This window comes from Dipteris shenzhenensis, chromosome 7 (assembly GCF_047967505.1).
Source record: "Dipteris shenzhenensis isolate YYH24624 ecotype China chromosome 7, Dip_SZ_1.0, whole genome shotgun sequence".
NCBI lineage: Eukaryota > Viridiplantae > Streptophyta > Polypodiopsida > Gleicheniales > Dipteridaceae > Dipteris > Dipteris shenzhenensis.
Window position 1 is genome coordinate 43,943,012 of NC_141602.1, and position 25,875 is coordinate 43,968,886.

The 25,875-nt window shown below is 42.0% G+C and overlaps 1 protein-coding gene across 1 annotated transcript in view; it reads left to right on the forward strand.

Annotated features, from left to right (window-relative positions):
- LOC147900392 (DEAD-box ATP-dependent RNA helicase 26-like) overlaps positions 1-24,653 on the forward strand; it is a 30,141-nt gene extending 5,488 nt beyond the window's left edge. Inside the window, exons 3-11 of the mRNA XM_087376713.1 lie at positions 4,479-4,588; positions 4,902-4,957; positions 5,051-5,266; positions 7,590-7,796; positions 7,883-7,969; positions 8,286-8,381; positions 8,485-8,703; positions 10,055-10,237; positions 24,269-24,653. Of these exons, the coding sequence (XP_087232839.1) occupies positions 4,479-4,588; positions 4,902-4,957; positions 5,051-5,266; positions 7,590-7,796; positions 7,883-7,969; positions 8,286-8,381; positions 8,485-8,703; positions 10,055-10,237; positions 24,269-24,499 (1,405 nt within the window). The 3' untranslated portion in view covers positions 24,500-24,653. The remainder of the gene's footprint in view (positions 1-4,478; positions 4,589-4,901; positions 4,958-5,050; positions 5,267-7,589; positions 7,797-7,882; positions 7,970-8,285; positions 8,382-8,484; positions 8,704-10,054; positions 10,238-24,268) is intronic.
- Positions 24,654-25,875: the final 1,222 nt, after the last annotated feature.

Here is a 25,875-nt window from a genome sequence, read left to right on the forward strand (position 1 = left end):
AGACGGACTGGCTCCCTCCCTCCCTTTGAGTATAGCATGGATGAATAGCGCGAGTCAATCACTTGAGATGAGATTAAACATAATCACTTGAGATGAGATTAAACATATCATACAGTTTGTTTTCCTGCAACTCTATACATCTCGGGCTTGGGGAGGAACAAGAGCTTGCTACTGAGATCTAGTTCTATCATGATCATTTCGTGAGAGTATTGAAGGATGGACTCAACATTAGACCCGAATACCTTGAGATAGAGGAGTCTCACATGCATTGAGGATTGCCATTGGACAGATGCGGGTCTTGTTACATCAATTGGGGATGGAGATAGGGAGAGATGCATGCACATATGTAGAGAGTAACGGCTTTGGAGGTTATGCACACTAGAGACAGTTGAGACAGAGGAGCATTTCTTATGTGTTTGCCTCGCCTACTATGGACGTTATCGCTACCTCTTTTAGGAGCGGTATGGCTTTGGTCCACTCTTTTGATTGATCCACTTCCATGACCAGATCTACTTTGGGCTCTATTTGATCAAGATGCGGCGACACATAGTGACGTAGCTTCTTAGCTTTTCAGCTCTTGTTAAAAAAAAAAGATTTTGATCCATATAGCTTAGCATAGCATAGCACTTAGCAAGGACCCTAGCGCGCCCTTTGCTTCAGCTCTTTGAGGCTTGTATGAGTTTCTTTCCATTTGTTGTACTTTCTCATAGGCTCTTGAGGCCGCCCGCGGATGTTAATATTTATTTATTTCTTTTCTTTCTCTCTCTCTCTTCTAGAGAAAAGAAGTTTCTATCAATGCTTGAAGAAAACAATCATACAAATGAGTCAGTTGCGAGGCATTGATCGTGGAAGAACACTAAGATTAAAGAATTAGTTATCACCTAGCCTAGTTTCAAAAAACCCAGCCCATTGCCTAGAGAATCTCTAAGCAGTGGCCAACAACAAGCTTGAAGGACTATACATCCAATGAATGCCTTTCTTAGTGAATATATGTAAGGCACTTGTTCTCCTCAGCGGATGTTCAAGATCTCGAGTGGGTTAAGCTATGGGTGGGTAGTTGATCATTATTTATCATGGAACCCTTTATGTAGAATTGGATATACTCGTGACATTGTTGCAAACCATTATTACTAGGCCTCTCAAGAGCCAAACTAAACATTGCTTGTCATAGGTCTTTCTTTTGAATATTTTAGAGTCATACTTCACGAACACTTCAGAGGTTAGAGCATATCATTGGTTGCCTTCATATAAAAAAAAGAAGACTTCATTTATGAAGAATTATTGTATGTTCGAACACTTCAGAGGTTAGAGGACATCATTGGTCGCCTTCATATAAAAAAAAGAAGACTTCATTTATGAAGAATTATTGTATATTCTATCTAATACAAGTATGCCTAAAGGTTCCTATGTCTCAACTTGTAGTGAGGAGATAGTTTTTCAAATAAAACAAAGAGATTACTAATACTAAACTTGATTCAAGAATAGATTGAGAAATGATAGGGGAGTGATGCTACTCTTTCTGAAATAGTCACATGTGGAGACGGGGAGAATTAAAAAACCCATGCTTGTGACCAATACCGATCTTATGAAAGGAACTTTTGTTCTGCTTGTAGTGAGGAGAATAGGTTTTCAAATAAAATAGAGATATTACTTGTACTAAACTTGATTTAAGAATAGACTAAGAAATGATAGGGGAGTGATGCTACTCTTTTTGAAATAGTCACATGTGTGGAGACTATAAGAAAACTGGGAGAATGAAAAAACCCATGCTTTTGACCTATATTGATCTTATTAAATGAACTTTTTCTCCACTTGAGTGTGGTCGAAGTAGTGGGTGGGACATGGGGCCTTCCAAGAGTGTTATACGTGAGCATACAATTGCAGGTGGAGTGGAGACATCATTTTTGACGCAAACCTCATAGAGAGGTGCAAGGCAAGGATGCATGGGGTCACTCATGCGTTTTAATTCAATGATCTTGATGCTTGTGTATATTTTTCCTCGGTCTCGAAGAAATTGATAGCGAATGCTTTGTGTCGTGATTCTTGACTAAAGGAAGTTATAAGGTCTACAATAGTACCCACCATATAATATGTATACTTTTGGGCCTAGTATAAGTTCTAGAGTGTGTTTAGAGTCATTAAGGACCACAAAGACTCTGTTTATCATGCTTGGAATCAATATTGATTAAATGTATGCAAAGAGCTTGACATACCTCCGATTTTTGAGCTCTCTGCATACATTTAGTTGAATGGGCTACACAGAGAGCTTAACATACCTCCGATTTTTGAATAGAGTGCGGGTTTAATGACAATAGTCTAATCAAGTATGAAACGTTGCGGATGTAGTTGCTACTTATGCTCTTCAAAAAGTGAAATGTAAGGCTTACTTGGGTGCATAGGACCAACCTTTGGCTTAAGGAGTTTAAGCTCTAAGTGTCAACTAATTACCTTGGCAATGGAGTTTGCTTCAAGCAAGAGTTGGAGCACTAGTCTTGTCCAATAGAATGCTAAATTTGGGCTAGTCAACTCTCAAAAGATGCTCTCTTGTGATCAATGTGGAGGGTGCAAGAATGACTTAATATTTTGTTGGATCTTATCTTGGTAAAATGATCGTGTCCAAGTGGCAGAGTACCCTTATGGTGAGGCTACCTACATGCTCTTAGTCGTAGAGGGTGGTGGTGTGAAGAAACCTAGGAAGGATGTTTGATTGTTCTTTTTTGTTGCTCTTTCTTTGGGAGACCTTTTTGAACCTCGCATAGTTCAAAGAAACGTTTCAATACTTAGAAACGTGAAACGTTTCAAAACGTTTTGAAACGTTTCAAAAAATAGGGGGAGTTTCAAAAATTCAGTTTGTATATTTGGGTCTTAAAAAATGCAAATTTTATGCCCTGCATACAAATAGTATGCTGAAACTATGGAAACTAAGCTTAAAAATCACAAAATGCCTTCATACAATGCCTATAATGCCCAATGATTTTGTAAGTACTCTAGCCTGTAAGTTGTTACTAACTAGTTTTTACAAAAGACTAGAGAGAATTTAAATCTAGAGACTGAGCTATGAACTTTCAAAATTAGTAATATAGAGACTAAATCTAGATTACGAAGTTTAAATTTCAAACTTTTAACTAAAGTTTACTGAAATATTTATCTCTTTGATTTAGGTTAGTACAAGTAAAGGTACTCCACGTTTCATTGGTAATGAAACGTTTCGAAATGTGTTACAAGTTTCGAAACGTTTCGTTACCAATGAAACGCGTTTCATTGTGACTATGGAACCTCGTGAGGGTACTGGTTTAAACGGGCATTGAAGGAGTTTGATGGATAGCGACTTGGGTAGCATACATACTTCATTGGGTGCCAATCCTTGTTAATCCAGACAACTCAAATGCGACATCCTGTTGGGATACGGCAGCCTCATTACGGACACCCGCTAGAAGGAGAGGTTTAGTGGTTGAGGACTCATGTAGTAACTTCCCTACTACTTCAGTGCAGTGAAATAGTGTTGGAACATTGGACTGAAGAGAGAAGATATTTTTACAAGGGTTGGTGAGGGTTGGTTCTGGTGCGTCTGTTAAAAAGAGTCATCGTTGGATTTCCGATGGCTTTCTCCATTAGTCAATTAAATCATAAGACTGCTTTGCCATTTAATTTGAGCCTGTTTCTACTTATCTAAGAAGCATTGGCTTGTCCTATTATGAAGGGCCCAGCTTAACAGGTTCAAAGGGAGTTATTGTGGACATTGACAAAGCTGGCTGAATGAGATGCAGCTTTTTAAGTACAGGCTTTGCATGAAAGTTTGGAGATGATAGGGAGCTTAATCATCTCGCTCTTTGTCTAGAGATGATGGGCCAAACCATTTGAAATCGTAAAGCTTGTCATGAACATATGAATCCTGATATGTAGGTCCTTTGTAGGATTGTTGCTGAATTTAGCTTCTCATGAATATATGAATCCTCATACGTGGGTCCTTTGCTTTGGCCCTTGTGCTGAATTTAGTTGGGAACAGCTGTTTCTTCTTTCACCTTATTGGATGATCCTTTTCTGTAGCGAGTTGTAGGAATGCATTCTCTCATTTCAATTTCAAGGTGTCTAGTATGCTATTTTATTTTTTGCTTTTGTATCCATGTGTTTGTTCACATAACTTTTGTTTAAGCTGAGTGAACAGCCTGTTCAAATTGTCCTTTCAGTGGGGCAGAATGATTGTTTAATTGGGGAATTACGGGGGTTGAGTGTTGTGGTGATTTGACATTCAGCACCAGCAATCATCTATTTTGTAAGGGGAAGTCTTATAGTTGACAGGTTCTCTTTTGTGTGGAAGACACTTCTAGTGAATGATGTGATGACGCTTTTTCAGATAAGTGGGTCCTGTAGCTGCATGGTGTTTTGTAAAATGCTTTTCATGTCTGATTCATGTAGCTCTAATCCCAATATCTGTGACGCTCGAGTAATATGATTTTCCGGTCTTTGTGAATGTGCAGGTTTGACCAGTTCAAGATATCTCCGCTTTCAATCAAGGCATTGCATTCTGTACTGAAATACGAAAGAATGACTGAAGTCCAGGAGGCTACTTTTCCTGTGATACTGTCAGGTACTATAGTTCTTCTCTCAGTGCTTTTTTTCACCTAACTTCAAAGTTTCTTGAGTTGGATGAAAATTCCAAGACATTTAATATGAAACGTGGATTTACCTAGGCTGAGTTTGCTAGATTAATTGTGGGACATTTGTGGATAAAGCAGGGTTCCCTAGTCTGTCTTTTGCTAACTATAGAGGTACATGGTTTTGCGTTGAATATGGGGATGCTGGAAAATCCTTTGGAGTGGTGCGGTATGTGATTTTTTTCTTCAATCTGTGTTACAAATTCAACAGGACTAACGATGGGTCAATCCTGGATTTAATTGTAGGCCAAGATATACTGGCCAAAGCAAGGACTGGCACTGGGAAAACTATCGCTTTTCTGGTGAGAATGTATAACTGAATTATCGTTAGTAGGTTTTTGTGCACAATTGTTTTCCAGGGGAACAAGATTTGCTTACCCTGATTTCTTTTGTAGCTGCCAGCTATAGAAGCGATCTTGAAGGCATCCAGAGCGGAGTCTCGAAATCCAGTAAATGTTCTTATTGTATGCCCTACACGAGAGTTAGCACAGCAAGCTGCTGTGGAAGCCAAAACTCTGCTGACATACCATAAGAACCTTGGGGCACAAGTTGTATATGGAGGCAATCCAATTCGGACCGAACAGATGCAGCTAAGCAGAAATCCTTGCCAGGTATGTGCAGGCGAGTTTAATAAACATATCTTAGGAGTTTATGTCTTTGTGTTTTGTTGTTCTAAAAAGACGGATGACTTTATTGTATTATTCTTTTACTGGTCTTTTCCTCCTTAGGGACTCGGGAGATATTACTTGCTGAGTGTATTGGTTATATTTTGTTATTGAGGGATTTGAAGCTGTTTGGGGAGCTTAGGACCGTGTGTTTATAAAGTTGGAAATAGAAATATGATAGAGATGATCACATTAGCTGTCACTGTTTTGCTGTTGTCATTCCTAGTTATGGTTTTGGATTGTGATGAGAGATATTCATAGCTTCGCTTCCAAAGTAGCTCTCTCTCTCTCTCTCTCTCTCCCCCCCCCAAAAAAAAAATAAAAATAAAAAATAAAAGTAAATAAAAAATAAAAACTAAAATAATGCATGTCTTGATCTACGTCACACCCTCTAGCTAGGAAGATCCCCTAGAACTTGTGGTTTGGTGAGATCCCACTTCATACATGAGTAGGCTTTGGGACATTTGACGACGTGTGGGACACAATGATCTTAGACCACCTTATGGCTATAAGATGCGTCTTTTCTCTCACATAGGCTAGATGAGCTGATCCTCTCTTTTTGGGGAGGGGATTCCACCATTGCATGGGGCTTCTGTTCAAGGGGAAGTCCATCTTAGAGTCGGTGATTTGGCACACACATCCCACGCTGCTATATGATAGTCTAGGTTAGGTTCCACTGGATATGTCCTCGGCCCACACCCACCATATCCATCTTGTGTATTGCATGGAATGTGTTAGCTGCACTACGTTGACTCCATAATAGAAGAGCCTAGGACAATGATGGACTACTGGTTGAGCACTTCTTACAAGGGCAAGAGGTCTTGGCCTTGATCTTAGCTCAATGACGTATGCCATGGCTTCATCCCCGCATGGAGCACCACCACCATTGTATTGATACACAAAGCAAGGAACCCTATGCATATTGGAAGCTACTACCGCACATGATTGGCTACACAATGGCCAAGATCTACGGGTCTGTACTCGAGAGGATTAGCACTTTTACGGAGGTGTAGAGGTAGCGGGCTTTGGGACAGGCTAGGTTAGAGAGATAACACTCTACTCTATATCACCTTTCACTTTGTGGGCCATCATCAAGAGGCAAAATCGAGGTATCAAAAAGTTACGCTTGTTTTGTAGACTTTCAAAAGGCCTACTTAATCTCAATGGCTATAGAGAGGAGGATGATAGAATAAGCTCTAATACCATGTATGTGGGGATGCATAGTAGCTAGTTTATGCTATACACGATGGAGTTTTATGGTTTTGAACCTTGTGACTATCATGATATTGAAACTGCACTAGGTGTTGTGTTTTTAGAGGATGAGTTTGGGCATGTTTTTAGGTTCATTAGATTTATTTGATACCTCTTGGAAATCACTGCAGCCACATGGTAGCATTTGTGGTGATTTCCAACATGGTCTCAGAGCAGGGCAGCCTGTGGAGTGTGGTGTAAACACGTGGCATCTATGCGGCGAGTTCTTGATTATGGTAGCTGCCATATGGTAGCATTTTCTGTGATTTCCAACAATACCATGTGATAATAACGGAATGAGAGATGACATTGTAGACCACACAACAGGATTGCTTGTAGACATACATATGTACATCCAATAATAAAAGAAATGAACTTTATACAAGTGGGTCTTAAGTTAGGTCCCCATACCTTATTTACTAACTCAATCCAGACACTAACCTATGCACAATAACACGAGACTAATACTGAACTATTCTAACAACCTAACATGTTGTCATTACTCTCTCTCTGATTTTCAACAATACCATGTGATAATAACGGAATGAGAGATGACAGTGTAGACCACACAACAGGATTGCTTGTAGACATACATATGTACATCCAATAATAAAAGAAATGAACTTTATACAAGTGGGGTCTTAAGTTAGGTCCCCATACCTTATTTACTAACTCAATCCAGACACTAACCTGTGCACAATAACACGAGACTAATACTGAACTATTCTAACAACCTAACCTGTTGTCATTACTCTCTCTCTCTCTCTCTCTCTCTCTCTCTCTCTCTTTCTCTCTCTCCCCCTGCCCCCTGCTTGTCTCCTCTCGTTCATAGCTTTTTGGGTACATTTTCTGTCTTTTGTTCTCCTGGTTCATTGATAACCTTGTGCTGAAATGCTATGAACTGACGAATGTTTAGCTAGTGTGTTTCTGATTTTTATGTACAATCTTTCTTTGTGGGGTTCATCTTGTTGTTGCTGATGCAGAAGGTCATGGATAAATTTGTTGAGTGTTGTTGCAGATTCTTGTAGGTACTCCTGGAAGACTGGTGGATCACATACAAAGAACACCCGAGTTAAGGTCGCAACTGAGAAGTGTAGGATTGTTTGTGCTGGATGAGGCAGACCACATGTTAGACATGGGTTTTAGAGAGAGTCTGCGTAAAATTATGGCTGCACTACCTTCACAGCGGCAGACTCTCTTATTTTCTGCCACCATTCCAGAAGAGGTCTGCTATATAGTGAATGCAGATCATATTTTTTTGGTACTAGCTGTTTTGATGTACCCTGGCTTGATTTCTTTGATGTGTTGCAGGTGCATAGTATGGCAAAGTTTGCTTTGAAGGCAGACCATAAGTTCATTGATACTGTTGGAAAGAATAGTGAGGACACTCATTCTAAGGTTGGCTTAAATCCTTTGCTATTTTTCTTGTTTTTTGGTTCTTTTTTATACCTTTTTGTAAAGACTGTGTGTGTGTGTATGTGTCCCTCTCTTGTTCTAGCGAAGTTATGTTGGGATGTGTCTTCCTTCAATATCTCCATTCTTGCCTTCGCATTACAATATTCTCAATCTGTTATTCTGTATTTTCGTCTTATGTATATTGTTGACTGATTGTATCGTCTTCACACTTGGATTTGTGTGCTAAAGGGGTTCTTGTTTTGTGCCTCAAACTTTTGTGGACAGCATTTTCTAATATTGCAGTTGATGCTTTCAACAGGTGAAGCAGCAATGTATTGTAGTGCCACTTGAAAAACAGCTTTCAGTTTTGTATTCTGCGCTAAAGTCTCACATGGAAGTGGAGCCCAATTATAAGGTTTGATGATAGCTGATGGCACTAATCATATAGTAGCCGTCTTTATAAAGATGCAATTTGCAAGGAAACCAAAATGTATGTTAACCATCGAGTTTTCAAGCAGGTGCTTGTTTTTTGCACAACTGCCAGGGTAACAGCACTCATGTGCCACCTGTACAAGGATCTTGGTTTTAATAGTAGAGAAATACATTCAAGGAAAGACCAACGATATAGAACTCGTGTGTCAGATGAATTTCGGCAGTCAAAAGGTGGCATCATTTTGTTCACATCTGATGTATCGGCGAGAGGAGTTGATTATCCCAACGTGACACTTGTTGTTCAGGTAGATTCTTGGATATTGCCATGGAGAAATAATCTGGTTGCTCCCTTTGTACATTTAAGGCAAATTAAAACACAACTTTATCCGTAGTTATTCAATAGACATGTTATTTCAGAGAATAAGATAATGTAGGAGAGTAGCACTTTCGGCATAAGAAACTCTCATGGTTTGAAAGATGAGCGAAGGATTTTAAAGGTAAACCTTCTGATAATAGAGCTAACAGTAATCTATGGGGGCATGTGGAGGAATCTATACTTTTGGGGTACTCTATACACCAATGTGATTTGAGATTACTGCATGTTATACTTAATTCATGTGGTGATTCACAATAGCAATTCTGTCTTTTTTTTCCGAGTCGTGTCTGTTTGATGTTAGGAGGGATGTCAGCAGTAATTCTATCAATTTTATGAAAATTGATGTGTACTGTTCTATCGTCTTGCCCATCTAGTGCAACTCATTCAACAAAGTATAAGTTACCACTGAAATACACATCCTGCCTCCCCTCCACCCAGACTTGCAGAAACTAACATCCGTGAATCCACACCCACACATGGAATCAACGTAAAGGCTAAATTTATAGTTTTGCTTCCAAAAGTGTGAAGTCGGGGGGATCCTCCAGGGTTTTTTTCAAGTAGGTATAAAAGGTATCCAAATCGAATGAATTTAGTTGCAAAAAGTTCCATTGGTAGCTTAGGAACCCTAGGTGTATTTTTAGGGTGAGCATAGATTTTGTCAAGCCTTAAGGCTACACCTTAAATTTGGACGTTAGAACAATGAGAATTTGAATTTGTATGAGTGGATACATGCTAGTCTTAGAAAGGTATATATACACACCATAAAGGTTCTTTTGTATTCTTACATTGCTCAGCTTCTCACAGTTGGTGGGAAAATAGGTAAGGATAATGGAAAGGATTTTGAGCCCTTAGTAGTGTTTTGATATTCTTGATAATTATCAAGGAACGACATTCCGACATCCAGAATGTCTGAAATGCCGTTCCAGGAAACAAGGCGGCCCCCGGAACCACCCTTTTTTTTCATGTTTGAAAGTTTCAAATGGGTATTTTAGAGCTTATATAGAAAGTTTAAAGCTGTAAAATCTTAGTTTCTTTCATTTTCTAGCATAGTTTTATGTCATATGATGACATGTCATGATTGATGTGGCGTTCTGGTTCCGGATCCCCCGTTCCCCCTTCCCGGAACATTCCCGTTCCGACACTCGAATTTCTAGAACGTTCCTGATTGACTGATTTTACTTACATGTTGGAGAATGAGGTCTGCTGTGACCTGTGGAATTAGTTGATTTGTCAATGGCAAGTGTTCTATTTGAGTTCACATTGTCTGATTGAAATTTCAGATGGGTGCACCCTCGGAGTTGGAACAATATATTCATAGGCTTGGAAGAACAGGGCGTGCAGGGAAAAAAGGGGAAGGCTTACTGGTTCTTGCCCCTTGGGAAGGATTTTTCCTTGAGAGATTACATAAGTTACCCATCACGAAGCTTCCCATTCCAAAGCTAAGCTCAAAAGTGGAAAATCAAGTGAGTACAGTCTTGTGTCCTCCTATTTATGTTTGTGTCTTGTCATTGTATCATCTTCTTTTTGCACAGAAAAATGGATTATGGATTGCACTTGATTAGCTTTGCTCATCTGTCAATCTTTGTTCCTTCAAGGTACTAAATCTTCATCTGTTTGTGTGCTGAGATACCTTCATGAACTTGCCTTGCTGGTGACATGGATAGGGCATGTGCAGAAATGGAGCCTTCATAAGATTATATGGTGTAACATGTACAAGATGTGCTTGTTAATAATCCCACATGCACATGCTTGCTATTTTGCTACTGACCGTTGTGTGTGTATGTGTGTGTGTGTTTTTGAGAGAGAGAGAGAGAGAGAGAGATAGAGAGAGAGCGGAGGGCCTCACGGGCCTATGGGTCAAATTACACCAAATAGAAAGGGAAACTCATACAAGCCTCGAAGGGCTGAAGCAAAGGGTGTGCTAGGGCCCTTGTCTTGTTGAGTGCTATGCTAGTCTAAGCGATAGCTATAGATCTCAAAACTCATAAACTCAAACAAAATTCGAGTTGAGAGTTCGGCATTGAATCAAAAACCGAAACACGGCAACCATAGTAGCTCTTGGGTGGGCTGCAAATATCTCCCGAATCTGCGTTTGTCAAGTTGTCTCACGTTGTGGTGGAGGGCGTGGTCTCCTCGACCTTTGTATCTTGTGGGCTATGTCAAGGGTAACTCCTTGGCTCGGGCGATCACCTCTGAGGAAGGCAGAGATGGGACGAACCTCGATGGTGTGTGCCTTGGTCACTCTGCGTGTCGCGTGTGGACTTTGTGTCCCTCGGTCGACAATATCCTGTCGTCTCCCTCTATTGATCCACAATGCTTGTAGGTCAGCTAGCTCCTCCTCCTCCTCCGCCGCCACACTATATTCTGAAGTCGGCTAAAAGGCATAGGAATTTGAGACATGTTGCTGTGCTCGGTCTGCCTCCATAGTCTGTGATGTTATATTTGCCTGTTGCTGCTTGATCTGTTGTAGTATCGTGCCTTTATGCTGTCTCATCTCTGGACCCTTGCATGTACCCCAGTATGGGGATTATACTAATTTGGGTGATGCCTTTTTTGTGCCGTAGAGCACTTTCTTGACATATGCCAAGCCACCTTTCGGCTCAGTTTTCTGCTTCTGCGCAGGCTGAGCCGTCGACACTGGGCAGACCTACGGGTATGCATCTGTTCAGTACCGCACCTGTGAGTATGCCTGGATGTGGCTTTGGGTTGTAGGGCAGCTGGGAAAGAGGTCAGACCTCTTCTCAGGCTTTTACTGCATCATCTTTTTAGAGGGATGCCTTTGGGAGGCAGACTTAGCCAAGGGTGCATGCTTCTATGGCTCTGAGAGTGCACACTTTTAGCTAGGCGCAGCCTGTGCATCAGACTGTTGGGGTTACTAAATGGGCAGCAATTGACCACGGATGATATGCTTTCAGAGGCCTTACGGTCTTATTGGGCTTTGCCTGAGGATGTGCGTGATGAGATGCCTTTTTCTCAGTATGTGAGTCTTAAGTGTGAGGATGCCCCGTTTTCTGGTGGGTACAACAAGAACTATGCAGCCAAGAACTTCAGGGGAAGCTCTCAATCCATAAGTTTAAAAGGGACACTCGCACTCCAATGAGTTGGAGGAGTGGCTCACGAAGCTGGAAGACTATTTCTACTTCTACCCCAAGGCTAATGAGGAATGGATCATCTTTGCAGGTATGCATATGCAGGACTATGCTCACACGTGGTGGCACTATATGAGGGATTCACCTCAAAGGCCAACCACATGGAGGAGCTTTAAAGAATTGATGGTATCTCCACTCATCTTGGATCAGTACTCGTCTGAGTTCTATGCATTTTGCAGACCGGTATGGTCCTAGAGTACTAGCAGTGCTTCGCAAGAATTATTCATAGCGGGGGTACTCTCTTCACACCTAGCATTGCTTACCACCCTAAGACGAATGGATACTTAGAAAGGGTGAACAAATGGGTGGAGGAATACTTGAGGTGCTTTTGTCATGATAAATATAAGTCTTGGGAAAAGTGGTTGGCTCTTACTGGACTTTTCTTACAACATACCAATTACCTTTTTATTGGCATCAGCCCTTTTGAAGCAATGTGTGGATGCAAGGTTGGGATGCTGCCTTTAATTGCTAAGATGGCCCGTGAAAAATCAGCAACCAAGAAGTGACTTGGAAAGAATGGATGCCCTTCTGTAATTGGCTAAGAAGCATATGCAGGATGCCCAAGCCAAGCAATAGAAGTATACGGATGAACGCTAGAGGTATCTGTCTTTTGAAGAAGGAGATTATGTGCATTTATGGCTCCATAAGAACCGTTATGCCTCGTTGAAAGGTAACACCAACACGAAGCTTGCTCACAGGTATTATGGTCCCAACAAGATCATCCGCAAAGTTGGAGAGGTGGCATATGAGTTGGAGCTACCCAGTGCCTCGAAGATTCATAGCGTTTTCCATGTGTCCTTGTTGAAGATGTATGTAGGACAGCATGCCCAAGTTCTTCCTGAGCTACCACCTATGGATGAGGAGGGTCACATCCTCTATGTCCCGTATTGTGTCATGGGTTTCAGAGACCATGTGCTCCGAAATAGGGTTTACATAGAGTATCTTATCAAGTGGCATGGATGAGGATGAGTATTCATGGCAGCTAGAAAGCATTGTCCATGACAACCCCTATATCCAAATGTGCTGAGTAGTAGTCGTTTGCTGCACCTTTTTGGTTAGCCAGGATGTAAAATTTTGAGGGCAAAATTATATGAGAAGGGATGGCTGTAATAAAGGGGGAAAAAGGGCTATTTTAGAGGCCTTTTAGGTGGGAAATGTGGAGGGGACTATATAAGTTTCCATCCACCACTCATTGTACTCACTTTTGAGTGACATCTAATCCTATCTTCTCCGTCCTCCTTTCTCCTACGTGCTGCCTCTCAATCTCTCTCTGTCTCTCTCTTCCCCTTACCTCTCTCTCTGTCTCCCTTCTCCTCTCCCTCTATCCCCCCCCCCCCCCCCCCCCCCGCCCCTCCCACTCCTTCTCCCTTTCTCTCTCCCTCCCTCCTGCCACCTCTATCTCCTTCCACCAATCTGCCCCTGCCTCTTTCCTTACAAATAGAGCAACCACACGTGCATTGAAGTCAATTACTTCTATGAAGCATGGATTGGTTGGAAGCTAGTGATCTCACACATGCAAGTATTTGGGTTTTGTTGATGATGCGACAATAATTCTTGATGCTATTGAGGAAATGCACACTTTCAATAACTTTGAAAAGATAGCATGAAGGATGCTCAAGACAATGTTGGTGATGCAACAATAATTCTTGATGCTATTGAGGAAATGCACACTTTTAATAATTCTCATGAAGGTAATCTCCACTAGGAGCATTTAGAGATGACAAGAGTCTTTCTTTCGTTAGAATTTTCATAAATAAGGTTTAAAAAATCCACTAGGAGCATTTAGAGATGACAAGAGTCTTTCTTTTGTTAGAATTTTCATAAATAAGGTTTAAAAAATATTCTTCTGAAAATTTTCATTATCGAGTATGTTGTAGGAGCAAAGTTTGAGATAGTTGAAGCAACTTTGAATGACTACAAGGATAAAAATGCTGTAAGAGTGGCGTGTGGATATGATGGAAAATGGTTGTTTTTGTGCCCTCGAGGTTCAGATCTACAAATAATTTTATTAGAACATATCAAAGGAAAAGCTCACATCACTTCTTCCAGCAAGAAATCAATGGAGCCATGTTGAGTATTATCAAGGGTTGTTGGCCGACCTAGGAAGCATTTTGACAAAGATCCACGACAAACATCATTGGGAAGGTTCCTTGTACAAAGAAGTGGCACCCCCCTGGGAAATAACAAGCCAAAAGACTTCGTGCCCTGCAAATAACGGAAGATGCGTTTCACTGCCTGCCAATGCATAGTTTTTGACTGTGCATGTACCTACTCACCTGAGATACTGCAAACTGAATATCAGGTCTAGTGTTGCAGAGATATATGAGGCATCCAACAGCCTGACGGTAAGATATGGCATCAACTGATTCTCCTGCATCATGCATTGTGAGTTTCAGCCCCGGCTCCATGGGAGTGGCTATGGGCTTACAATCATGCATGTTAAATCTGTCCAAGAGTTTTTGCACATACTTGGACTGAGACATAACAGTGCCACGTCTCTCTTGAGAGAACTGGATCCCCAAATAAAAGTGAAGTAGCCCCAAATCTGACATGTCAAAGTTGGTCTGCAAATCAGCTTTGAAATCTGCAATATTATCTTCATTGGACCCTGTGAGCAGTAAGTCATCGACATAAAGAAGGATGACTAAAATGTCCACCCCATCCATCTTGATGTAGAGGGTGCTCTCAGTGGGACTATTGTGCAGCCCCTTGCTTGTCAAAAAGGCATGAATCTTGGCATACCATGCACGAGGGGCCTGTTTCAGCCCATACAAAGCTTTGTTTAGCTTGCATACCTGAAGTGCATTTGTTGTAATTTCAAAGCCTGGAGGTTGTTTGACATAAACCTCCTCCAACAAGTCTCCATTTAAGAAGGTTGTTTTAATGTCCAACTGATGAACATTCCACTCAAAATGTGCAGCCATTGCACTAACAGATCGGATGGTGGTCATCCGGGATGTAGGAGCAAACGTCTCCTCATAATCTATGACCTTTATCTAAGCATAGCCTTTAGCAACCAGCCTTGCCTTGTATCTGTCAATGGAGCCATCTGGCTTCCGTTTCACCTTGACAACCCATCGTGTACCAATGGCATGTTTACCTGGTGGCAAGTCTACGACATCCCAAGTCTGATTTTTCTGAATGGACTGCAACTCATTGTGCATGGCATTCATCCAATGCATATTGTCCTTTGCTTCCTCGAATGTTGTAGGTTCCTTCTCATCGAGAAGAGTTCCTGCATATGCTGATTCCATTGAACTAGCACCTTCCATGTGCCTTGCTGCACTGCGAGTCCTGCCAGGTAATGGAGCATCAATCTTACTCTCCCTGAGAGTTTGTAACAGCCAGTTTGGGACTGTTTTTGCTGCATGTATGTCTGCAATTTCTTGCTGAACCACCTGTTCCACTGCCTGTGGAGGTGGCAAGACATCTTGTGGCTGAACTGGAGCATCGGGAGGTGGCTGTAAATTCTAATTTGCATCAGAAATATCAGCAGGGGAACCCAAGGCAATGGGTAGCAACCCCTCAAAAACATTCTCTAAAGAAGGCGGCGAATGATATCACATCTCTACTGACGTTGATCTTGCGTGTAGCAAGATTGTAGAGATGGTACCCTTTGCTTTCTGCAGTGTACCCAACAAATATGCACTTAATTGCCTTATCTGACAATTTATGCTGAAATTTAATTGGCACATGAGCATATGCAAGGCATCCAAAGACTCGGAAATGATCCACTGAAGGCTTTCTCCCATTCTAGACCTCATAGGGAGTTTTTGTTTTCAAAGCCTTAGTGGGAGCCCGATTTAAAATGTAGTTGGCACACATTAGACCTTCAAGCCAGAATTCGTGAGGCATGTGTTTGCTTTTCAGCATGCATCTGTCCATCTCCATAAGAGTTCTATTTTTCCTCTCAGCTTTGCCATTTTGCCGAGGGGTCAGCCTCACTGTGAGCTGATGCACAATATCCTTGCCTTTCAGAAAAGCATCAAAATTTGCAGACAAGTATTCCCCACCTCTATCTGTGCGCAGTGTCTGTATCTTGAGTCCAGTTTCATTTTCAACCATGGCTGAAAAGTGTTTAAACACCATGAATACTTCTGATTTGCGCTTCAGCCCATAGACCCAAGTGAAATTGGAGTAATCATCAATAAAGTAGAGATGACCACCCAATGATGGAGTCCTCATGGGACCACAGACATCACTGTGTATAAGCTGCAATGATGGCAAGTGAGGCCTGGAGAATCCTAAAGGACTTGTGAGACTATCAACCCTGCAAGGATCCTCATCCTGAAGAATCAGTTGTTGACCATGAGTTCGGAGGAAGATAGAGTGTGCATGACCACCTCATTGCGGTGAAAATCATCAGGGAAAGCTAGCGACAATTTTTCACAAGCTAGACACGGAACAGTTGGGACAACCGTTATAGAAGAGTGGGAGAATAAAGATGTTGGGTCAAACAAGCTGCCATTTTCCGAACAGCTTTAACTGAACCATCCTTTTTGAAGGGGAATCTATGCATCTTGCCTAAAATGCACCCTTCACATGCATGTGGAGGAGGTATCTCAAGAGGTGGCAATGCATCAACCACAGAGTGCTTCTGAAGTGTCATCAAGCTGTTGTAATGCATGTGGCCATATTGGGCATGCCATAAGTTTGCATTCTGCATGGCAGCAGTAGGATTAGAAACTGCAAGAGCATGGGCTGCTTTTTTCTCAAAAAGATCAAGCTGAAAAAGCCCACGCAGCAGAGTACCAGATAATCTCAAGGCATAATCATTTTCCTTGTCTCGGACAGCACATTTGTCATCCTCAAAGATGACCTGAAATCCAGCCCTATTAAGAGTGGACACTGAAAGGAGATTCTTGGTGATACCAGGCACATATAAGACATCTGAAAGTCTGAAAACTGAGCCATCAATGGCAGTAAGCTCAACTTCTCCTGTGCCACATACTGAATATGACGAGTTATTGGCACAAGTGACTTTCTTACCAACGGGAGGTGGATGCAAGGAAGTAAAGAGACACTTCCTAGAAGTAATATGCTTGGATGCACCGCTGTCAAAATACCAAGTATTCAGTGTTTCAATGACACTGAAAGCAGATGCATTCGTAGAAGAGTCATAACTGCAAGTCAAAAAGGCATATGTATCATCATTATAAGTGGCTGTACTATCCCGAGCATTTGGAGCAGCCAGCCTAGAATCTGAAATGCAAGATAAAAAGGCATAATCCTGTCCAACAAAGTTGGCTGCAGCATCCCCACTGTCAGATGCATGAGGAGCTGAATCTGAAACAGCTATACCGGAGATGTTTTTCTTCTCTTTTGCAAGCCTTTTCCTGCATTCTGCAATGTGATGACCTGGCTTTTTGCAGTAATGACAAAAACCCTTCTTCTTGGGCTTACTTGCATCATTTTTAGCCTTTTGTGAAGGCTGTACTGACCCACTGGAAGGCTGATTTACTGATGTCTTTGCCTGTCCCTTTGTTTTTGACTTGAACTTTGAGAGCATAGCTTGTTCACCTGCACGTGAAGCCAAGTTTTTCTTGGTCTGCTCTTCCTGAAGCAGAAGTCCTATCAACTCATGAAAAGTGACAGGATTTGCACCCCCCTTCAATGATAAGTTCAGCGAGGTATGAAAGCTGAGATAAGACTCAGGAAGAGAATTCAGAGCGGTGGTAATCATCTCTGAATCAGGAATAATCTCATCTATGTTCAATAATTGCTCTCTGAGATCCTGTAGCTTTGTGAGGTGGACTGACATGGAGTCACCCTCTTCCATATGTGTATTACTTAACTCTCTTTTTCCATATGTGTATTACTTAACTCTCTTTTCAAGAAAGATACCCTTGCATCATTCCGGGCTGCATACATGCTTTCTAAGATATCCCACGCTGCCTTCGAGGTCTTACACGACCGGATAAAGGAATGATAAATCTTTTCACTGAAAGAGAGATGCACGACAAAGCTAAGGCATCCTGTGAATCCCATCTCTTGCACTGGAGTAGTGGCTGTAGCTGCACCACCAACTTGTCCTGCAGCTGCACCCTGTGCACGACCTCTTCCACCTATTTGCTGGGGAGGGGTAGCAGGTGCAATATCTGCTGGTCGGATCTCACCCCCATTCACATAATCCCATAAATTGCGAGAAATCAGAATATTGCATACCATAAAACTCCACAGGGAGTAGTTGGTACCATCCAACTTGTCTTCTTGTGAAAGACCACCGAACTGAAAATCATTCTGATTTTGCTGGGCCATGTCTGAGAAAGAGATTTAAGCAGATACAAAACTGAATTCCCTTATTGGGAATGAAATGCACAACTCCCAAAAAACACAGCCAAGCATTGGTTGTAAATGCAACTCAGATTTTTGCACTTGCACTATCAGAAATCTGTCCAAGCATCAAAAACTCTCCAGAATCTGCCAAAAGTGCTGCAAAACACTTCAAGAAAGGCAAATATGAACTGAAATCTCCAAAATTGCTCTCCCAACACAAAAGCCCTAAAATAGGCTTGAAATTGCAACCAGAAAGAGGCAAATTGGCCAAAAGCCCCAAATTTTGCAATTATTTGCAAAGTCCTAAATTTTGTCTGCAAGATTGCAATTAGAACAAAAAAGCCCCAAATTTTTGAAGTAGATTCTGCAACTTGATTGCAATGTCTGCAACAAACAAGATGCCCCAAATGTGCTCCCAAAAAACTAAGCCAAACAATGGCTGTCTGCAAAATGTGCTTGCCAAAGATCACCTGCAAGTTTCACTTGCAAGGAAGAGCTTGTGCGCAAGTACAACCTGTACGGCCAGGTACACACACTTAGAGTAAGAACCGTACAATTGTACGATCGATGGTGTACGGACACTCAACGATGTACGGACCAGCTGTACCGAATGTCTTGTAGATGTAAGGCGGTATGGACGACGAACTGTTTGCAGGTCCAACTGGTACGTACGGCGATGACACAGCAGCTACGACTGGTACGTACGGCGCTGGTCGACTGTACGATCTACGGATACCCATCGTACGGGCAAGTAGCGAACAGGAGACTGACGTGTAACAAACTTGTACGGACGCCTGCAACACAAGAGTTGTACGGAGCAACAGCTACCTAGCGAGCTTCGGAAAATGGGCGTACGGCAGTACGGACGAACTGCCAGTGGAAGGTACAAACGAGCAGCGACGGTACGTGTGGGTACAAATTTCGTACAGTCGAACGGATTGTACGGACAAGCAAGTACGTGGGCTTGAGCTTTGGATTGCTTCGAGCTGTACGGATGGGATGTAGCAGCAGGAGCTTGGACTGGAGGCAAGGGCTCAACGAGGCTCTGATATCAAATGAAGGATTGGGAGAGAGAGAGAGAGAGCAAGAGAGTGAGCTTGAGAGCTGAAAGCTTGATAGCTTGGTTGCAATAGAAGAGTGTAAGAGTACAACTGAAAGAGTGAGAGATAAGGTTTTGTCACTAGGACAAGGTGGACAAAACCTTAGTAGTCACTAACCATAGTTAGTGGACTAACTGCGGTTAGGGGGAAAAACCTCTTAAAGAGGGAAAAGTGTCCCTAACTAGCTTATTAAATTACATTGGTCACTGCTGAATTATATCTATAATTCTAACAATAAGAGTGTGTGAGTAGGTGTGCCAAATGATTGGGTCTAGACAAGGGATGTGGATCTCCACTTAAAGATCCGCTTAAGAAACTCCCACAAAAAATCCTTGCAATTGTTACTAAACAAATGCTCTGTAGTTCTCCCTCATTTTAACAATGAAGTCGCCCTTCTTCTGATGGACTAGGCTACAATACTCGTGTGGTCTCTATCGCAGTGGGAAGGTGATGCTTGGTCTTGAATTTGAGCTAACGGTGCAAGGCCTTACTCTCGTCATCGTACTAGTTATTGGAACATACAAATCCAATTAGTGGTGGATGCGTGGATCTAGTGGTATGAGGAAAAGACTTGATGGTGGCATACTAGGAAATGGGAGATAAGTGTTGCTTTGTCATCTAGAGGTGGGATATCATCAAGGGCCTTGCATAGTGGAGGGGCCAGCGGCGTAGGTAGGAGCTAGTGTATGGTCAAATTGAATCTCTTGGGAAGTAGTGTAAGTGGGACATGATGTGCTCTATAGTGGTAGTGGGCTGGATAAGCTAAAGAATAGGTACATATGTTCAGCTCTAGGTAGTGGTTGGGGAATAAAGAAATCTGCGAAGGTAAGGGATCCAATGGTATGGTCCCTCCTCCATGTGGGAAACAAGTGAGCCCACCGGAGGGTGCATCTTGCTCGTATTGATAAAGATGTGCCCATACACGGTAATAGGGGGATTGATGATCTGCGAATACTTGCGAGAAACATGCCTCATGTATGTTAATGTCAAGCATCATAATTGATTTATGCTGAAAATCAATACTTGGCAGCATTGAAGTCTCCAAGAAGGTCCTTTTTGCATTTCGAGAAATCCATGATATCCTGGTGTTAGATAATGTATGGAGATGTCTCTCCATCCTCTCAAAGATCCTTGGCAAAATGTACGGTCACAAGAGGAAAGTAGCAGAGTGCAATGCAAGTATCTCACATTGATGTGCTCTTGATTGGGATCCAGATAAACTTGGTGTGTGTGTCCATACCCAACGTTGGTGTCTGAGGCGAGAATGTCAACAAAGAGAAATACACCGCACTTTCTTTTCGGGAGAGCTCACACATGATTGTCGGTGTGAGGATCAAAAAAGCAAACCAAAACATCATAGGAGCAGGGGCAAGACCCCCGTGAATGGGTCAATTTGTTATCTAATCACTAAGTGACAGAACCTATGAATGTTGCCTAGCAGACTAACTTTGCCAATCATCTAAGGATTGAAGAGATATCTCAATTGACAGTGGCTCTATATAGGGTTGGTGTCTTTTGTGGTCTTTGGGTGGCAGCTCGTTGTTTGACTGTTGTCATTCCAGAGTTTGTCTCCCCAAGTCGAAGCGTTAAGAAGAGATATCTACAGTCCTCATGCGAGTTAAGTCGAATGCGACTCTATCATGTCATACTCTTTGAGTCTCGACCACATCGCGTCCCTTGTTGCATCGATCTCGGTTCATCAGATTGGAAGAAGTTGGTGATTGTCCTTTGGTTGGGCCCTCTTGGTCTCACCTTTGCAATCGAAGGAGTTAGTTTCTATGTGGTTGGGCCTCAAGTAGGAAAGCTGCCATGTGTCCTTGATCAATGCGGGCCAAAAAATGGGAGAGGTTGCTCTTGAATAGATAGCAATGTTGTCTTGTTAGTACAAAGGGCATTTGAATGCAAATTGTTCCTATGTCTCAACCTCCTACATATTGCATAGAGTGCAGATCCGTCTCTTGTGTGGGTATGCCTTTGTTTGTCTCATCTCAATATGTAGTTGACAAGAGGATACTTAGAATGGCCTAATTGAGATCCTCAAGGCATGTGGGAAATGAATTATTGAAAGCTTGCGTGGTGCGGAATAGCTCAAGCATCAAGGATTTATTGAAATGACAGTAGTGTGTTCAACAGTTTTTTTTTTCAAAGACCCCCCTTGGAAAAGGAGTGCTTGATTGGGCTATCCTACTATCCTTATCCTTGAGAAAGAATAGCCTAAAATGGGTGATCATGCTCTAAACTTGGTGGAGAAAATTATCCATCAATTCATAAAATGTTCATTTTAATGCATTTAACTTTATTAAATAGTGCAACAAACATGTTAAATATCTAATTCATGCCTTGCCATTTGATGTGATATGCTACATGAACCCATTTGGATTTGCCAATTAAAAGATACTGGTTGTCGAAGTTTGGCAGTTTTTGGCAATCAACATAGATTTTTTCAAAAAAATCTGAATGCCATGGCCATTGAGTTTTTTGCCCCAAATTCGAATGAGCACTCGATTCAAATGCCCCAAATTCAAATGAGCACTCGATTTTTTAACATTTGCCTTTAAAAAAAACTGTGTGTCCATACGGAGTACCAGGCCTGCAAATTATGAAGTGTCCAAGCATACCAGCTCCTTTGATCCCCCTAATGCTCTAGTGCCAAAGACGAGGTCAGGACCAGCTAAGTGAGCGTGTGCCGCTTGATGTAGTCGTGCCAAAGTACCTGAGGTTGTGAAGGTGTGTGACTACTTCACAGGATGCCCAAACTTTGCTAGCAGGATATGGTTGGCAACAAGCCATTTGGGGGGGGACGGGGGGGAGAGAGAGAGAGAGAGAGAGAGAGAGAGAGAGATTAATGTCCGCGGGAGACCTCACGGGTCTATGGGACAAGGTACACACCAAAAAAGTTGCAAATACATCTGGGTATCCAGAGAGTTGAGGGAGTGCTCAAGGCAACTCAGCCCCAATTATTTAGATGCATAAATAGCTACTAATTCTATCTTAGACAAATGGCTTGAATAACATCAGTTTAAGACTGAGAGTCTTTGGGTTTAGATTTGAAATCACGAATCAAGGCTTGTCCATCAGGATAGACTGCCCATTTTCTAGCTTTGCGTGCATCCTTCACTATAGCAAGTTCAACATTTCTTTGTTTGAGCTGAGTCGGAGTGAGCTCCTCGGATATCCATATCCGTGGACCTTTCAGCTTGTTTGTCTGTTGGAGAATCTTGGTTCTTTCTGCCCTCTCTGTAAAATCAACTTGTACTTATATTCCCTTCTGAGAGATACAACTGATGTCAGTTTCATCCCATTCTATCTGTGGTATCTCCTTCTTGAGACACTTGAGCTTTTCTTCTTCTGTGTATCCCTCAGTAGATACATCAACTGGCAAGCCAAGGCAATCCTCTGGCAGCCCCCCAATGCACAATATTTCCTTCTTTTTTGCTATGTTTGCCTGCTCTTTTACCTCTGTGTAGAGATCTGCTTTGTTGATTTTGTTGTTGGCTATAATAGCCATCTCTCTCTTGGCTGAACTGACATGAGTGGTAATCATCTCTTCGACCGTGGAGACAAGTGTTGGTCCTGGTGGAGATGAGCTGCATTTTTGTAGAAGTTCAGCAATGATCTCCTGCTTACCATCATTTTCCATCTCCTTCACTTTCTTCCCAAGAGCTGCTACCATAAGCCTGAGCTCTCTTACTTCCTGCTGTAGATAGTAGATTTGCTCCTGCAGGTCTGATCCAATCCTTTGCTTAAAGTATAGTGCGTTCGGGCTGGGTGTTGCTGATGTGGCTGCAATACAGAGTGCGAGGGCTTGCTGACTGGTGTGGTGGCGAACTGCCCAGTTTGAGGTGTATTAGATATCTCCCCTTCTGCTCTGCTCTGGACGACCTGGACAAAAAGGCTGCTCTGCTGCTGTACGGATGGAGGCCACGGCTGCACGATGAAGGCTGAATGCGGCTGTACGGCCTGTACGGGGGCTTGAGGGGCTAGACGACGGGTGACTGGATGCCGACAGGGGGGGGGGGAGAGAGAGAGAGAGAGAGAGATGTGTCACACAAAATAAATATACAAAGTGACTACCACTGGCTATTCACACAAAATAAATATACAAACCCCACTCTCACTGGATATACAACCCTCTCTTTGCCTGCTTAAAGAGGTATTATACCTGCTTAAATGCACGCTCAATCGGTGCCATAATATACTTGTTTCATTGGCCTACTTGGCCTACTAGATGGTTGGTTTGCAGGAGTCGTGCTGCTTTGGTATTTCCCCCTTCTGTCTTCCCGTCTCTGCTCCCAGGTCTCCCATTTCACTGCTGGCAGCCCTGGTCCATTCTGCCACGGCTGCTTGTATCGGTTGACAGAGTAGAAAGTCATGGCAAGGGGATGCTTATGGTTTTTTCACATGAAGTAGTTTAATGAAATGCTTTCATTAGGAAAGTAACGGTTTTCCGGAGGAACTTCTTTTTCAACTCAAGTAGTCTGTTTCTTACTGAGATTGATGACTCCTTGTTTTAAAATGAGCACATTTTATACACCAGTTAGGCATCAGTTTATAGGCTGCTACTCAAATCCTTGTCTAGGATGTACCTTCGGAAATTAATAGTGTGTCAAGAGGATGCTTATGGTTTTTTCACATGAAGTAGTTTAATGAAATGCTTTCATTAGGAAAGTAACGGTTTTCCAGAGGAACTTCTTTTTCAACTCAAGTAGTCTGTTTCTTACTGAGATTGATGACTCCTTGTTTTAAAATGAGCACATCTTATACACCAGTTAGGCATCAGTTTATAGGCTGCTACTCAAATCCTTGTCTAGGATGTACCTTCGGAAATTAATAGTGTGGAAGTGCATCTGTAGGTTGGGTTGATCATCTGATTAGACAGCATGTTTTGTTATCATCACATCTGTCTGTTTCTTTAGAGAGGCCATTTGCTAAGATTTAAGCATTTGTGTGATGGGAACTTGCCTTGCAGGTTCTCTCTACTGTCTCTGACATAGATCTCAAGGTTAGAACAATGGCGTACCAGGCTTGGATCGGCTATTATAAGTCTCTCAAGGGCCTTTCCTTGGAGAAGGCTAAGCTGGTCCACTATGCTAATCAGTTCAGTTTTTCTATGGGCTTTGAAGAGCCTCCACTGCTACCAAGAGGGCTTGTTGCAAAGATGAGTCTTTCAGGTGTTCCAGGTATACGAATTGCTCGATGAAAAGACCATCTCTAACAGTAACTATCGACTGGGTTTACAGCCCCCATTTGTAAAAAGAGGATGTTGCAAGTTCAAAGTCGTTTCTATTGCTCGTCTTTACTCATGTACAATAAATTTACTGGTTAAGGCAAGCTTTATGGTCTATTTATCAATATTCAATTCGAGTTAAAGGTGGTGGCTAGTGCCAGTTTGAGGCCCAGGACATGGTGCTAGCATTTTGTTTGTACCCCTCTTGGCAGATGGCAAGGTTTTTTGGTTCATTCACTGCTTATGCTATAAAATTTTAGGTGAAATATGTATTTATGGCCATAAGGTTGAGCTCTACTCAATGCTTCCTTTATCAATTCTCCCATCTTATATGCTTTGGTACTTTTGTACTCAAATGCTGTGATATTGTTGTCTTATATGTCAAGCAGGTTCATGCACAAAAAGAAGTGCACATCCAATAAGGTCTTGTCTTCTTTATAAATAACTCTCTCATTAGACATAGAATACCATTAAGTGCAGATGTCGTATCCTTAGCATAGGAAGACAATTTTCAAGGTGGGAAAATAATATAGGAAGGTTGCTCATCCTTGTTGTTATGGAAAGATTATATCTCGCCCCCTCTCTGAACAATATGCTCTTGCAAATATGCTCCACCACAGCCATCCACTTAAAACACAAATGAAAAGGTAATGAAAAAATGCCATCTTTTGTCGCCATTCTTGGTGTAGATGCTGTCACTTAAAGAGGCAAACTCAAAAGGAAATGAAAGTGTTCTGATTCCTTTTGTGGTGATGGAGATGTGATTGATGGCCATACACGGTGTTTTATCATGTCAAATTTAGCTTTTTACACATCAATTTTTCATGGACAGCTTGGTGTCTATCAACATATGTAGGTGGATTCACGTCTTGGAAAGTGATTCTCTTTATTTCCACATCCCTCATGGGTGCCTTATGTATCTTTTTTTCATTGAAGGTTACATCATGGCTGCATATGATCTTTGTTTCTTGGTCCTAGAGACGATAGCCCATCTCTCCACTTTCACCATAACTCAGAAAGATGCATTTCTTAGACTTAGGATCTAGCTTGTTTCGAAGCTCTTTTGGCACATATGCATGTCTCATACCAATCATTTGGTTTATCTGTTTCGTTTGGAGCAATTTTTATATTGTTAATCATTTTTTGAAGTAAAGCATGCCATGTGTCAACATTGTAGAACACCTTGACACACCCAAGTCTCATTGTTGAGCTAAGGAGTTATAGGGGATGACTAAACTGGCTTTTGGCTACCCTGGAATGTACAGAAAATGGATTTTGCTACATAGTGTCATGTGACACTGAAGGATTGCAGATTGGTTTTACTTGCATATGATTCACTGAAAGTTGAA